The sequence below is a fragment of the Balaenoptera physalus genome, assembly GCF_965194825.1.
Source record: "Balaenoptera physalus genome assembly, chromosome: 8".
Taxonomy (NCBI): domain Eukaryota; kingdom Metazoa; phylum Chordata; class Mammalia; order Artiodactyla; family Balaenopteridae; genus Balaenoptera; species Balaenoptera physalus.
Window position 1 is genome coordinate 6,745,100 of NC_138887.1, and position 17,801 is coordinate 6,762,900.

The window sequence follows — 17,801 nt, forward strand, 5'->3', positions numbered from 1 at the left end:
TTTTTAAGGATTTTGAAAGATTTCATTGAATCTGTAGATCAATTTGAGGAGTACTGCCATCTTAACAATATTGCCTTCCAATTCATAAACTTTTCATTTACTTATATCTCCTTTAGTTCCTTTCAGTGATTTATACTTTTCAGAATATAGGTATCCCCTGCTTTTCAAAAGTTTGCTTTACACCACTTCCCTTTTACAAAAGACATACATTAGTACCTGCTTTTGCTGACTAAAAGAAGTTAAAGAGAATTTTTGCTTTTATTAAAAAAGGCAAAAAGCAAAAAATAGTGTTCAACATTTATTTTGCAGTGACCTGTTATAGAAGCAACTTGAGCAGGTGGAGTAGCACCTCCAAGCTCCTTTCCCAGGAACTACACCCAGCATCTCAGCATCAAGCTACCACCATAGCTTTGATTATGTCTGTGAGCACATGAGCTTTATCTCAATTTATTTTGTGCATCCACTAGCAAGATGTGTCCTAATGGATTGCTTCTTTGCTTTATGCAATTTCAGCTTATGAAAGGTTTCTACTTTTGGACAGTACAGAAAAGTTGTGTTAAGTTTTGCATGTTTATTAAATTTATTTATAAATATTTTATTCTTCTGATGTTATTGTAAATGGAATTTTGTTGATTTCATTTTCTGACTGTTCATTGCTAGTGTATAGAGATTCAATCGATTTTTGTATACTGCAACCTTGCTGAACTTATTAGTTCTTTTGGTGGATTCCTTAGGATTTTCTATACATGAGACCATGCCATCTGTGAAGATAGTGTTTTACTTCTTCCTTTCCAAACTGGATGCCTTTTATGTCTTTTTCTTGCCCAACTGTCCTGGTTAGAACCTCCAGTCCTATGTTGAATAGACTTGGCAAGAACAAATGTTTGTCTTGTTCCTGACCTCAGCCTTTCACTATTAAATGTAATGTTAGCTACGGGACTGTTTTGTAGATGCCCTTTGTCAGAATGAGGAGGTTTCCTTCTATTCCTAATGTTGAGTATTTTTTTTTATCATGAAAATGTGTTTGACTAATGCCTTTCCTGCATCTATTAATTGTGTATTGATTTTGTCAAAGGACAAAATATTCTATTAATATAGTGTATTATATTAATTGACCTTCAGGTGTTAAACCAACATTGCATTCCTGGCATAAATTCCACTTGGTCATGGTGTGTAATCCTTTTTATTTGTTGCTGGATGCTGTTTTCTAGTATTCTATTTGTTGAAGATATTTGTGTATTTATAAGAGATATTGGTCTGTAGTTTTCTTGTGATGTCTTTCACAGGGTGTGGTATTAGGATAACACTGGCCTCATAGAATGAGTTATTAACTTTTACCTTAACCTAAATATATAATTATATTTAAAGTGAGTTTCTTGAAGAAAGCATGGAATTGGGCCATTTTTAAGTCCAAACGGGGGGCTTCCTTGGTGGGAGCACAGTGGTTAAGAATCTGCCTGCCGACACAGGGGACACAGGTTCTAGCCCTGGTCGGGGAAGATCCCACATGCCGCGGAGCAACTAAGCCCGTGAGCCACAACTACTGAGCCCGCGTGCCTCAACTACTAAAGCCTGCGTGCCTAGAGCCCATGCTCCACAACAAGAGAAGCCACCGCAATGAGAAGCCCTCGCACCGCAACGAAGAGTAGCCCCTGCTCACCACTAGAGAAAGCCCGAGTGCAGCCACGAGGGCCCAACGCAGCCAAATATAAATAAAATAAGTCCAAATGGATCATATATCTTTTAATTGGTGTGTTTACACCTGTGATGTGATATAATAATAAATATATATTTTGGTCTTCATGCCCATCTCCTGGCAAGAACTCCTAAAGCCTTTGTAATTTACTAAGCAATAAAGGGGCTAGGAGTACCTTTTGTTCTAATATTTGGTTTTGGACCCTGTTTCCTAATACAGAGCTCCTCAATCCCATGGAATTTCCTGGGTGAAAGGAGTGTCTTTTGTTCCAATAATGCACTTTGGTGGGCTCCTGGATAGCTTCAGGATGGGGTCTGGTCACCAGAAAGACCAAGCCATGATTAGAAGCTTGGAACTTATGGCCCCACCCTTCATTCTCCAGGGAGGGGAGAGGAGCTGGAGACTGAGTTAATAATCAATCATGCGAATGTGATGAAACCTCCGTAAGAATCTCTAAAGTACTGCGTTAAGAGAACTTCTGGGTTGGTGAACACAACCACGTGCCAGGAGGGTGCATCATCCCAAACGAAGCTCCTGCACTTGGGACACTTCTAGATCTAACCTTATGTACCTCTTCATTTGGCTGCTTATTTGTATCTTTATCATATCCTTTACTATAAATCAGTAAATGAAAGTATGTGTTTCCCTGAGTTCTGTGAGTTTCTCTTGCAAATTATCAAACGCAAGGAGGGGGCCATGGGAGCCCTGATTTATAGCTGGTCCATCAGAGGTACAGGTACCTGGGACTTGCGATTAGTGTCTGAAGTGGGAGCAGTTTTGCGCTTCTGAGCTCTTAACTGGTTCTGATGCTATGTCCAGGTAGATGGTGTCAGAATTCAGTTAAATTGTAGGACACCCTATCAGTGTCTACTGATAATTGGAGAATAGCTTGATGGAGAAAACCCCCATCTTTGGTGTTAGAAGTGGTGTGAGTAGTAGATTAGTACAGCAGAGAGGAAACATAGTTCCTATGGTTGGTATACAGAAAATCATTCATTTTTCCTAGGCAAGACCATTTCTGTTTAAAGAAACTATTGAAATGTTTTAGTTTAGGTCCACTGTTATGTCATTTGTTTTCTGGGTTTTGTTCTCTGTTTCTTCTTTCCTGCCCTTCTTTTCTCCTGATTATATTTCTTTGTATATATACTATTTAGTGGTTGTTCTAGCAATTATAATATACATAGTGACTTTTCAAAGTCTACTTAGAATTAGTATTTTACTACTTCAAGTAGAACGTAAAAACCTCACCACCATATAGGTACATTTACCTTTTTCCCTTCATGTTGTAGTTGTATTACGTCTACATACATTGAAATCCCCATCAATGTTATAATTATATATGTATGTGTGTGTGTATATATATATATATATATATATATATACACACAAACACATATATATATATGAAGAGGCAAAGAATAGTTTCATATTTACCCAGTTTTTTTTTTTTTTTTTTACCATTTATGGTGTTATTCCTGAATTCTTGGTGTTCTGAGTTTCATTCTAGTATCATTTCTTTTATGCCCGAAGAGCTTCCTTTAACATTTCTTTTAGAGCAGGTGCTCTGGTCATGAATTCTCTTAATTTGTCTTAATCTGAGAATGTCTTTATCTCACCTTCATTCCTGAAGGGTATTTTTGCTGGATATAAAATTCATGGACCACAGTTCTTTCATTTCAACAATTAAAAATGTTCCACTTCCTTCTGGCCTCCACAGCTTCTGGTGAGAAATCCACAGCCTTCTGAAGAGTTGTTCTCCTACATGAAATGCATTATTTTCCTCTAGCTGATTTTAGAATTTTTCTTGGTGTTTAGTTTTCAGAAGTTTAATTATGATGTTTCTGGGCTTTTTTTTTTTTTGGTTGTTTATCCTGATTGTGATTCACTGGACTTCATGAATTTATAAGTTTCTGTCTTTTCCCAAACTATTGTTAAGTTTACTGACTCTATTTTCTGTCATTTCCATTCTGTTATTGAGCCTATCAAGTGGATTTTAAATTTTGGTTACTTTTATTTTTCAGTTCTAAAATTTCCATTTGTTCACCTTTTTATCTTGTATCTTGGCTGATACTTTCTGTATTTCCATTCAATTTAAGAATGTTCACCAACACTTGTCACAGCATGGTTATAAGAGATGCTGTAAAGTCTTTATCTGATAATATCAATATCTACGTCATCTCAGGGTGGACATCTGTTGTCTATTTTCTTACATGTTGAAGTGTCCTTGATTTTCATATAGTGGATAATTTTTGATTGTACCCTAGAGATAGAAAGATAGATATGTATCTATATATATTTATCTACAAACTTTTGTGAAGTATATCCATAGGTATCTTCCAGCTGTCAGGATACGAAGATAAAACATAATTCCTGCTGTCAGGGAGATTACAGCTACAGTTTGGGAAACACTCAAACTACTACAGTAGAATTAATCAGTGCTCTCAAGACACAGACTAGACATAGAATGGACAGCAATGCCAGATGAGCAGATGAGTTAGAGAAGCAGAGGTTTGGAAGAAGTAACATCAGGATTGAAATATGACAGCTGAGGGCTTCCCTGGTGGCACAGTGGTTGAGAGTCTGCCTGCCAATGCAGAGGACACGGGTTCGAGCCCTGGTATGGGAAGATCCCACATGCCGCGGAGCAACTGGGCCCGTGAGCCACAACTACTGAGCCTGCGCGTCTGGAGCCTGTGCTCCGCAACAAGAGAGGCTGCGACAGTGAGAGGCCCGTGCACTGCGATGAAGAGCGGCCCCCGCTCACCGCAACTAGAGAAAGCCCTTGCACAGAAACGAAGACCCAACACAGCCAAAAATAAATAAATAAATTTATAAAAAAAAAAAAAAAAGAAATATGAGAGCTGAGCAGGGAATGGCCAGGAAGGGACAAAAAGGAAAAGAAAGGGTAGCATGGAAGTTAGAAAGTGGAGTGCTTCCTGGGACCTGATACAAAGTTTATTTATTTGTTTATTTGTTTTGTGAAAACATTTAAGTTATACTTTCTAAGCAAACTTCAATTGTACAATACAGTGCTATCAACTGTAACCACCATCTTTTACCTGAGATCCTCAGATCGTATTCATCTTATAGCTGAAAGTTTGTACCATTTGACCAACCTCTCCCTAATTCTCCAGCCTCTGGCAACCAACTTTCTACTGTTTGAGTTTGATTGTTGTTGTTTAAGTTCCCCATATAAATGATACTATGCAGTATTTGTCTTTCTCTTTCTTACTTTTTTTGTTTAGCATAATGCCCTCAAGGTCCATCCACGTTGTTGCAAGTGGCAGGATTTTTTTCTTCTCATGGCTGAATTTTATACACACACACACAACACAACTTCTTTATCTATTCATCCACTGATAAACACATTTCCTTTGGCTATACACCCAGAAGGAGGACTGCTGGATCATATGGTTCTATTTTTAACTTTTCAAGGAACCTCCATACTGTTTTCCATTCTGGCTGAACCAATTTGCAATCCCACCACAGTGCACAAGGGTGTGAAAAATCTCCACATCCTCACTGACACTTGTTATCCCATGTCTTTCTGATGACAGCCATTCTAACATGTGTGAGGTAATATGGTGTTTTTGACTTGCATTTCCCTGATGATTCGTGTTGTTGAGCATCTTTTCATGTACCTATTGGGCATGTGTATGTCTTCTCTAGAAAAATGTCTATTCACTTCCTCTGTCTATTTTTAATCAGATTGTTTGGTTTTTGCTATTGAGTTCATGAGTTCCTTACATATTTTGGATATTAATCCCTTATCAGATATATGATTTGCAAATATTTTCTCCCATTTCATAAGCTAACTTTTCCTTTTGTTGATTGTTTCCTTGGCTCTAGAAGCTTTTTAGTTTGAGGTAGTCTCACTTGCCTATTTTTGCTTTTGTTTCCTTTGCTTTTGATGTAGAATCCAAAATATCATCGCTAAGACCAATATGAAGGAGCTTTCCCCCTGTGTTTTCTTCTAGGAGTTTTATGGTTTCAGTTCTTATGTTCAAATCTTTAATCTATTTTGAATTTATTTTTGTAAAAGCTTTCTCAGAAGGCTGGGGAAACTTAAGCACCTACCAGGACTTCCTTCTCAACAGTCAGAACTGAGGTATAGGCTTCCAGATAAACTTGACTACAACATCTTACAACTTCTAGGCCCTTGACTATGGTATCCTTGGCATCTCCTTGGCCAAAGCTGATTAGTTCCGACTTCCAGTCCAAGACAGTAACATAGGAGGTTCCTGAACTCAATTCCTTCTCTGGGTACACTGAATCTACAACCACACAAGAAGCAACTCCCTCTAAAAGAAATCCAGAAAGTAGCTAAGCAACTCCCACATCTCAGGTGAACAAGAAAATACCCACATCAAAACTGCTCACCAGTCTCCCTGAAAGGAGTTTGTGCAGAAGTCTGGCTCCCTAGCTTTGGCAGCTGACAACCAAAGGACACACCCTTTGATCATCTGTCTCTGGTGGCCAGTGAGGCTTGCATTTGTGGGGTCCCACAGGTCTGTTCAAAGAAACAGGTTTTAACCAGCTATCCTCCGAAGGTTCAGCACAGAGAACGCAAATAGAAATTCCATCTTGCAGTCTTTCCTTGAAAGAGGTTTATTTGCCTACTTCAAAATCTGCTGCCTGAGGGTCAGGCTTCTAAGTCAGCTCACATTTAGGGCTGATCTTGGTACACTCTCAACTACTAGGAGCCACTAAGAACATAAGAAGATAGCTTGGACAATCACAAAGGTTTGAGAGAAAGCCAAGAGCTCAGGACAGGCTAAATGATAAGGTTCATCCCCTTCCTCAGACCATTCTGTCAAGACTGGGAGAGGTAACTATTTCATCTAATGCACAGACACCAACATAAAGAATGAAGGAAAATGAAGAAACGGAGGAATATGTTCCAAAAAAAAGTAAGATGTAACTCCAGAAACAGATCTAAATGAAATGGACCTAAGTGATTTACCTGATAAAGAGTTCAAAATAATGGTCATAAAGATGCTCAGCAAACTCAGAAGAACAATGCATGAACTAAGCAAGAATTTCAACAGAGACAGAAAACATAAGTAAGTCATGAACAAAAATCACAAAGCTGAAGAATACAATAACTGAACTGAAAAATTCAGTAGAAAGATTCAACATCAGACTAAATCAAACAGAAAAAAAAAATTAGCTAACTCAAATACAGGGAAGTGGAATTCATCCAATCAGAAAAGAAAGAAGAAAAAAAATGAAAACAAGATAGTTTAAGTGACTTATGGGACAGTATCAAGTGGGCCAACATATACATTATAAGAGTCCTAGAAAGAGAAGAGAGAAAGGGACAGAAAGCTTATTCAAAGAAATAACGGCTGAAAATTTCCCTAAGCTGGGGAAACAAACAGACATCCAGATCCGGGAAGCCCACAAAGTTACAAATAAGATGAATCCAAAATGACTCGTACCAAGACATATTATAATTAAATTGTCAAAAATTAAAAACAATGGGAGAATCTTAAAGGCAGCAAGAGGAATAAAAACATAAACAAAAAACCTGTTACTACAAGGGAACCCCCATAAGATTACCAGCAGATTTTCATCAGAAACTACTGCTGGAAACAAACCCTGACAGCCAAGAATATTCTACTTGTCAAAGTTGTCCTTCAGAATTGAATGAGAGATAAAGAATTTTCTAGATAAGCAAAAGCAGAAAGAGTTCACTACCATTAGACTAGCCTTACAAAAACTATTAAGGGGACTTCAAACTGAAATGAAAGGACGTTAATTAGTAACAAAAAAATCTGAAAATATAAATCTCACTGGTAAAGTTAAATACAAAGTTAAATTCGCAGTACTCTAATGTTGTAATGGTTATGGATAAATCAGTTAGAAATCTATAAATCACTTTTAAACCTAATGAAGGTTAAAAGACAGCAGTATTTAAAATAACCAAATACAATAATTTGTTAGTGGATACAAAATACAGAAAAAAATTAATTGTAACATTAAAAACATAAAACGTGGTGGTGGGGGGTATGAAAATGTAGAGCTTGGTCTGGAGGATCAAGATGGCAGAGTAGGGACTTCCCTGGTGCTGCAGTGGTTAAGAATCCGCCTGCCAATGCAGGGGACATGGGTTCGATCCCTGGCCTGGGAAGATCCCACATGCTGCAGAGCAACTAAGTCCCTGAGCCACAACTACTGAGCCCGCGTACCACAACTGCTGAAGCCCGCGGGCCTCAAGCCCATGCTCCGCAACAAGAGAAGCCACCACAATGAGAAGCCCGCGTACCACAACAAAGAGTAGCCTCTGCTTGCTGCAACTAGAGAAAGCGTGCACAAAGCAACGAAGACCCAATGCAGCCAAAAATAAATAAATTAATTTTTAAAAAATAAGAGCAATATAAGACACCTGTGGGATAATATAAAGTGGGCCAATCTATGCATAATAGGGATTCCAAAAGGAGAAGAAAGAGAAAAGGGGATGTAAATGTATTTGAAAAATTATGGCTAAAAATTTCCCCAAACTTAAAGAAGGAAACAGATATCCAGATATAGGAAGCACAGAGGGTTCCAAAGAAGATGAACCCAAACAGACCTACACCAAGACATATTATAATAAAAATGGCCAAAGTTAAAGATAGAGAGAGGATTCTAAAGGCAACAAGAGAAAAACAAAGAGTTCTTTACAAGGGAACCCTCATAAGGCTACCAGCTGATTTCTCTACAGAAACACTGCAGGCCAGAAGGTAGTGGCAAAATATATTAAAAATCTTGAAAGAGAAAAATCTTCAACCTAGAATACTCTACCCACCAAGATTATCATTTAGAATAGGAGGAGAAATGAAGAATTTCTCAGACAAGCAAAAACTTAAAAGAATACAGCAATACTAAACCTATCCTAAAAGAAATATTGAACGGTCATCTCTAGATAGAAAAGAAGCAGAAGAAACAGGAAGGAGGAAATCACAATTGGAAAGTAAATCACTTAAATTAGCCAGTATACAGATCAAAAAGAAAAAGAAAAAAACCTATTTGCGAAAGCAATGATAAACACAAGGAATAGCAAAAGGATAAACATGAAGATGTAAAAAGGGACATCACAATCCTAAAATGTGGGGAAGGCGAGTAAGAAAATGCAAATTCTTTTTCTTTTTTCTTCCTTTTTTTTTTTTAGAATGTGTTTGAGCCTATATGGCTATCAGTCTAAAGCAAGCAGATATAGGAAGGGGTTAACATACTGAAAAACAGGGCAACCACAAGTCAAAAACATACAATAGATTCACAAAAACCTAAAAGAAGAGAACACAAGCATAAAATAAAAGGAAATCATCAAACCACAAAAAGAAAAAAAGAAAGGAACAAAGAAGAAGCAAAGAATCAACTGGAAAACAAGGTTTGAAATGGCAATAAATACATATGTATCAATAAATACCTTAAATATGAAAGGACTGGATGCTCCAATTGAAAGACACAGAGTGGCAGACTGGATAAAAAAACAAGAGCCTACAATATGCTGCCTACAGGAGACCCACCTTAGGGCAAAGGACACACATAGATTGAAAGTGAGGGGATTGGGAAAGATATTCCATGCAAATGGAAATGACAAGAAAGTGGGAGTTGCAATACTCATATCAGACAAAACAGACTTAAAGCAAAGGCTATCAAGAAAGATAAAGAAGGACACTATGTAATGATAAAAGGATCAAAACATGAAGAGGATTTTACACTCATCATCATATATGCACCTAATACAGAAGCACCCAAATACATAAAACAAATATTAACAGACATAAAGAGAGAAATTGATGGTAATACAATAACAGTAGGAGACTTTAACACCCCACTCACATCAATGGACAGATCTTCCAGACACAGAATCAATAAGGCAACAGAGGTCCTAAATGATACAACAGAACAGTTAGACTTAATTGATCATTTTAAATAGTGATATTTTCAATCACTATTTTTGTAGTGACTTTGGGACACTACATCCAAAAAAACCAGAATATATATTCTTTTCAAGTGCACACGGAACATTCTCTAGGACTGACCACATCCTAGGGCACAAAACTAACCTCAACAAATTTAAGAGTATAGAAATATTTCAAACATCTCCTCTGACCACAATGGCATGAAACCAGAAATCAACCCCAGGAAAAGAAATGAAAAAAAAAAAAAAAAACGATTACATGGAGACTAAATAACATGCTACTAAAAAATCAATGGGTCAACGAGGAAATCAAAAAGGAAATTAAAAAATACCCTGAGACAAATGACAATGAAAACACAACCACACAAAATCTATGGAATGTGGCAAAAAAGCAGTTCTTAGAGGGAGGTTCATAGAGATACAGGCCTTCATAAAACAAACAAACAAACAAAAAAAACAAGAAAAATCTCAAGTAAACAACCTAACCTACCACCTAAAAGAATTAGAAGAATAAGGACAAACAAAACCTAAAATCAGCAGAAGGAAAGAAATAATAAAGATCAGGGAGGAAATAAATAAAATAGAGATTAAAAAACAATAAAAAAAAATCAACAAAACCAAGAGCTGGTTCTTTGAAAGGGTAAACAAGATTGACAAACCCCTGGCCAGGCTCACCAAGAAGAAAAGAGAGAGAACCCAAATAAACAAAATAAGAAATGAAAAAGAAGAAATCTCAACGGATATCGTAGAAATACAAAAAACCATAAGAGAATACTATGAACAATTATATGCCAACAAATTTGACAACCTAGAAGAAATGGATAACTTTCTAGAAACATACACTAAAACTGAATCAAGAAGAAATAGATAATTTGAACAGATCCATCACTAGAAATGAAATAGAATCTGTAATTTAAAAAAACTTCCTACAAACAAAAGTCCAGGACCAGATGGCTTCACAAGAGAATTCTACCAAACATACAAAGAAGAACTTATACTGATTCTTCTCAAATTCTTCCAAAGGACTGAAGAGGAAGGAACACTCTCAAAGACATTCTATGAAGCCACCATCACCCTGATACCCAAAGCAGACAAAGATACCACCAAAAAAAAAAATTACAGGCCAATATCTTTGATGAATATAGAGGCAAAAATTCTCAACAAAATATCAGCAAACTGAAGCCAACAACACATAAAAAAAAAGGTCATACACTATGACCAAGTGGGATTCATGCCAGGTTCACAAGGATGGTTCAACATACACAAATCAACAAATGTAATACACCACGTTAACAAAAGAAAAGTTAAAAACCACATGATCATCTCAATAGATGCAGAAAAAGCATTTGACAACATTCAACATCCATTCATGATAAAAAAAACTCTTACCAAAGTGGGAATAGAGAGAACATATCTCAACATAATAAAAGCCATTTATGACAAACCCACAGCCAATATAATATTCAACAGTGAAAAGCTGAAAGACTTCCCACGAAAATCTGGAACAAGACAAGTATGCCCACTTTCAACACTTCTCTTCAACATAGTAGTGGAAGTCCTAGCCACAGCAATCAGACAAAAAAAAAAAAAAGAAATAAAAGATATCCAAATAGGAAGGGAACAGGTAAAATTGTCACTATATGCAGATAACATGATACTATATATAGAAAACCCTAAGGACTCTGCACAAAAAGTACTAGATCTAATAAATGAATTCAGCAAAGTAGCAGGATATAAGATTAACATTCAGAAATCAGTTGCATTCCTTTACACTAACAATGAAATATCAGAAAGGGAATGTTAAAAAAAAAATACCTTTTAAAATCACACCAAGAAAATAAAATACCTAGATATAAACCTGAGCAAGGAGGTGAAACACTTATATGCTGAGAAGTATAAAACATTACTAAAAGAAATAAATGAGGATTCAAAGAAATGGAAAGATATCCCATGCTCTTGGATTGGAAGAATTAATATCGTTAAAATGGCAATACTACACACAACAATCTACAGATTTAACGCGATCCCTATCAAATTACCCATGATATTTTTCACAGAACTAGAACAAATAATCCAAAAATGTACATGGAACCATAAAAGACCAACCACTGCTAGAGCAATCCTGAGGAAAAAACCAAAGCAGGAGGCATAACTCTCCTAGACTTCAGACAATACTACAAAGCTACAGTAATCAAAATAGTGTGATACTGGTACAAAAACAGGCATATGGATCAATGGAACAGAAGAGAGAACCCAGAAGTAAACGCACACACCAATTAATCTTCGACAAAGGAGGCAAGAATATAAAATGCGAAAAAGACGGTCTCTTCAGCAAGTGGTGCTAGGAAAGTTGGACAGCTGCATGTAAATCAATGAAGTTAGAACACACCCTCACACCATGCACAAATATAAACTCAAAATGGCTTAAAGACTTAAACATAAGACACCATAAAACTCCTAGAAGAGAGCACAGGCAAAACATTGTCTGACATAAATCATGTTTTCTTAGGTCAGTCTCCCAAGGCAATGGAAATAAAAACAAAAATAAACAAACGGGACCTAATCAAGCTTACAAGTTTTTGCACAGCAAAGGAAACCATGAAAAAATGAAAGGCAACCCAAGGAATGGGAGAAAATATTTGCAAATGATGAGATAGACAAGGGCTTAATCTCCAAAATATACAAACAGCTCACGCAACTCAGCAACAAAAAAAACCCAAACAACCCAATCGAAAAATGGGCAGAAGACCTTAATAGACATTTCTCCAAAGAAGCCCCAGTAGGCATATGAAAAGATGCTCAACATCACTAATTATTAGAGAAATGCAAATCAAAACTACAATGAGGTATCACCTCAGACTGGTCATTAAAAAGTCTAACAAATAACAAATGCTGGAAAGGGTGTGGAGAAAAGGGAACCCTCCTACACTGTTGGTGGGAATGTAAATTGATGCAGCCACTATGGAAAACAGTATGGAGGTTCCTCAGAAAACTAAAAATAGAATTACCATATGATCCAGCAATCCCACTCCTGGGAATATACCCAGACAAACCTACAATTCAAGAAGATACAGGCACCCCTATATTCATAGCAGCACTGTTCACATAACCAAAACATGGAAACAACTTAAATGTCCATCAATAGATGAATGGATAAAGAAGATGTGGTATATAATATATAATGGAATACTACTCAGCCATAAAAAAGAACGAAATAATGCCATTTGCAGCAATGTGGATGCAACTAGAGATTATCATACTAAGTGAAGTAAGTCAGAAAGAGAAAGACAAATACCATATGATATCACTTATATGTTGAATCTAAGATGTGGCACAAATGAACCTATCTACAAAACACAGACTCATATACATAGAGAACAGACTTGTGGTTGCCAAGGGCGAGAGGGGGAGGGAGAGGGTTGGACTGGGAACTTGTGGTTGGTAGGTGCAAACTATTACATTTAGAATGGATAAACAACAAGGTCCTAATGTATAGCGCAGGGAACTATATTCAATATCCTGTGATAAACCATAATGGAAAAGACTATTAAAAAAAGAATGTATAGATGTGTATAACTGAGTCACTTTGCTGCACAGCGGAGATTGGCACAGCATTGTAAATCAACTATACTTCAATAAAAAAAATAAAATAGATAACTAAGGAGGACCTACTGTATAGTACAGAGAACTCTACACAAAATACTCTGTAATAGCCTATATGGGAAAAGAATCTAAGAAAGAGTGGCTATAGGTATATGTATAACTCATTCACTGTGCTGTACACCTGAAACTAACACAACATTGTAAATCAATTATACTCCAATAAAAATTAAAAAAAATAAAAATCACTTAAAATTATATATATGTGAGACATAGAATGTCATTATATAAAGGTAAAAGGGTCAATCCAACAAGAGTAATTTCAAATATTTAAAAATATTTTTGCACCTGCCATAGGGGCCCCTAAATATATAAAGCAAACATTAACAGACATAAAGGGAAAAGTAGACAGAAATACAGTAATAGTAGGGGACTTTAATATCCCACTTTCAACAATGGATAGATCATACAGACAGAAAATAAGGAAACAGTGGACTTAAAACTACACATTACATCAGACTGACTTAACAGACATATACAAAACATTTTATCCATCAACAGAATACACATTCTTCTCAGGCACACATGGAATATTCTACAGGATAGATAATATCAACAAAGCAAGTCTTAATAAATTTAAGAAGACAAATTATATCAAGCATCTTTTCTGACACAGTGGTATAAAACTAAAAATCAATTACAAGAAGAAACCTGGAAAATTCACAAACCTGTGGAGATTAAACAACATACTCCTGAACAATCAATGAGTCAAAAAAGAAGTCAAAAGAGAAACCCAAATACATCTTAAGACAAATGAAAATGGAAATACAACATACCAAAACATATGGGATGCAGCAAAAGCAGTTCTAAGAAGGAAGCTCATAGCAATATACGCCTACATTAAGAAAAAGAAAGGGCTCAAATAAACAATCTAACTTTACACCTCAAGGAACTAGAAAAGCCCAAAGTTAGTAGAAGGACAGAAGTAACAAAGATCAGAGCAGAAATAAATGAAACAGAGACTAAAAAGACAACAGAAAATATCAATGAAACTAAGAGCTGGTTCTTTGAAAAAAGAAACAAAATAGACAAACCTTTAGCTACTCTTATCAATTAAAGAGAGAGGACTCAAACAAAATTATAAATGAAAGAGGATACATTACAACTGATAACACACGAAGGATCATAAGAAACTACTATGCCAACAAATTCAACAATCTAGAAAAAGCCTAGAACTGTCAGAACTAGTAAACAAATTCAATGAAGTTTCGGAATACAAAATTAATACACAAGTATCAGTCTCTTTCTATACACTAACAACTAGAAGAAAGAGAAATTAAAAAAACAATCCTATTTACAATTGCATCAAAAGAATAAAACAACTAGAAATAAATTTAACTAAGGTGGTGAAAAGATCTGTACGCTGAAAACTAAGACATTGATGAAAAATTTGAAGATGACACCAATAAATGTAAAAATATTCCATCCGCATGCATTGGAAGAATTGACATGGTTAAAATGTCCACACTACCAAAAGCAATATATAGATTCAATGTAGTCCCTATCAAAATTCCAATGGCATTTTTCTCAAAAAAGAAAAAAAAAACCAAAACACTAAAATTTGTGTGGAACCACAGAAGACCATGAATAGCTAAAGCAATTTTGAAAAAGAGGAACAAAGCTGGAGACATCACGGTTCTTTGTAACTATATTACAAAGCTATAGTGATCTAACAGTATGATAGTGGCATAAAACCCACACATAGACCAAAGGACGGAATAGAGAACCCAGAAATAAGCCCACCCACATGTGGTCAATTAATTTACAACAAAAGAGCCAAGAATATACAATAGGGAAAGGACATTCAATAAATGGTTTTGGGAAAACTGGACAGCCACATGCAAAATTGTCCTAGGTATTTTGAATATTATTTTGAGAGTCTGTTTAAATTCTAAGGAGAATGTTGATCGTATTGTTTTGGCAGGTAATCCGGTCACCGGTGGGTCAGCCTGGGTCAGAGCCCACAAGTACAGGGAGCCCAGGAATTCACCTGTACCTGTACTGAATCACTCCCCTAATCTCCCTCCTCTTCATGCCTGACCTGATCCTTGACAGCTCCCTGGGGCCTGCTTTCCAGGACTTCGAGCCCGAAGTCTGGGGCCTTAGTTTCCCCCCTTGCTGCACAGCTCCTGCAGCTGCATCCACTCCTCAGCTGCAGGAGGGCGGAGAGAGAAAGCAGCGGGCGGTCGCCATACACTCTCGTGGCCTCACCTCCTCTGGTTAGAGGGTAGCTCTTCTCTCAGGGTTTCAGGTGCCTGTCTGGCCGACACTGCCACCTCCACATCACTGCCCAGGAGCTGTGGTGGGTTAAGATGGCAAAAAAGGGAAGGGGCCTGTAGGAACTTTGTTTCTGTCCCTTGGACCAGAGGGATTCTCTGGAGCCCTTTCTGTCCACACTGGGGGCACTTCTAGGTTTCAAGCTGGGCAGCCCTGGGAGAAAAAAATGGAAAACTCACCATGGAACTCTGAATCTGATCCGCTTCATCTGCCTGCTCCTTACTTTCCAGTTCTCTGAGATCTGCTTTCTGCCTTTGTCCAGGATTTATAGCTGTGGTCATGGGGAGGGACCAGTGGAGGGGGCTCGCTCCTCCCTCCCAGGACAGTCCTGTTGAAGCAGCAGCCCTCCTGCCCCCTTGCTTGCTTCTCCATGAACCTCACCACTGCCTACCACGCCACACATCACATGATGTCCATCTCCCATCACTGGGATGGAGAGCCCCATGAGCAGGGCCTCGCTTGCCCAGTGCTTGAACAGCGCTGGCACACCAGACATGCCCAGCAAATACTTTTTGAATGAGTAAGAGTCAGGCTGGAGCGAGCCAAGGCTTAGAAGCTGTGTCTGGTCTTCTCAGGCTTCAACTCTCCTCTGAGGTCCCTGGCTTTCTCAACATCCATCAGGCAGGCAGGAAGGCATGTCCCGTCCCGCCCTTTGGCTGGCAGTAAGGCCCCAGTGGCCCCCCAGTCTAGCAGCTCCTCACCATGCCACCTGCACCCAGGCCAAGCAGCCTTATTCTCACCTAACCCAAAGCCACCACCTCTACCAGGGCCTTTGGCCTCCGATCCTGCCTCCACAGCGGCAAGTGACTTTCCAACATAACCATGCTCCAGACTCTCCAGTGACTCCCATTCGTCAGGACACAAGGCCCGGCCCCTCTATGCGTCTCTACCCCACACTTGTTTGCTGTTCTATGAGGACTGGTTCTTTGCTGGTGCAGCTGCAACTTGGCATCCTGACCCCGCCGCTCTGCTTCATTTCTTCACAGCCCAGATCGCAGTAGCCCTTGTCCTCCAAAACCTGAATGCAGAAGTCCCAGGCCTGCACCCAACTCTACACTGCCCCCTAGTCCCAACCTCGGCCTACCTCTGGGCGCTCCTGATAAGCTGGGCACAGACCTAATAACCAGTACCTCTGATTCTGGGGCTCCTTGGGGACATGAATCCTGGATTTTTCTTTTTCTTTTCAAAGGTGGTTTCAGCTGGGAGGAATGAGCCTGGCTTGGGTGAAGGTAACTAGGGTGGGAGAGTGTGGCACATGTGGATAAGAACTTGACAAAGGGATACGAAAGCGGAAAACCTTCTGTTCCTCTCTGGCCCAAGCAGCCAGGCCCCCAGCTACCCCTGGCTGTCCTGGAAACCCAGCCCTGCCCAGCTCAGCCCTTGCTCTACACTGCTGCCACCTCCCACAAGGCCAGACCTCTCCCCAGGGCTACGGTCCTCACCAGCTCCCCCGCTCTGCCCACAGCAACCTTTCCTCCTCCCCTGTGTGGAGATGACGGCACAGCACCCCCTCCCCCAGCCTGGCTGTCAGCCAGAGGCCTCCACAGGGCTCATCCTGTGGGCAAGGCTGGGGCGCAGAGCCTGCCAGGGCAGAGGGACCTGCGGAGGGGGGTCAGGAGTCCCGGGGAAGGTCCCCTGCCAATATACAGACCCCATTCATGGGGGAAGAGAACAGCGCCCCAGGGGGAACCTCCTGGCAGCTCACACGTATGCACGGTGTGCACACATGCAACACAGACGTGCGCGCAAGGCACACGGACGCGTACGTGCAGTAGGACGTGAGCAGCGCATGCACGCGCACCTAGGCACGCACATGTGGGTGGGTGGACACACGTGCATACTCATGACCCTTGGCTCCCTTTGACACCAGGCTAGCGTACTTCCCGAGACGCAGGCTTGTCCCCGGTTGCGCTGAGTGACTCGCAGAAAGCACTCAGGATTTTCCCGTGCCCCTGCCTGACAGCGGCAGCCCCCGAGAGCTGGCAGCAGGCTGACGGGGCGGCGAGGGCCCAACCTCAGGGGGAGTCTTTCCCCGGCCGGCTCTTCTGTTCCCGCTAGCCCCCTTCTCAGGCTTGCTGGAGGCCCGGACTTCTGCCCTTCTGCCCGGCCCTGCTTGGCAGCCCCGCCCAGCCCGGGCTCTGGGCACGTGGGGACTGGTGGCTGACGAGGCCATTTTTCCAGTGCGGCTCTCGGCCTGCCTTCCACCCGGCGCTGCTGCCGGCCACCTGCTGCTGCCCGTCAGCCCTGGAACGCTGACTG

General features: G+C 39.6%; 1 protein-coding gene across 1 annotated transcript in view; it reads right to left on the reverse strand.

The window, feature by feature from the left end:
* Nucleotides 1-17,712, reverse strand: part of VOPP1 (VOPP1 WW domain binding protein) — a 144,309-nt gene extending 126,597 nt beyond the window's left edge. Inside the window, exon 1 of the mRNA XM_082471609.1 lies at nucleotides 15,722-17,712. Coding sequence (XP_082327735.1) covers nucleotides 15,722-15,823 — 102 coding nt within the window. The 5' untranslated portion in view covers nucleotides 15,824-17,712. The remainder of the gene's footprint in view (nucleotides 1-15,721) is intronic.
* Nucleotides 17,713-17,801: the final 89 nt, after the last annotated feature.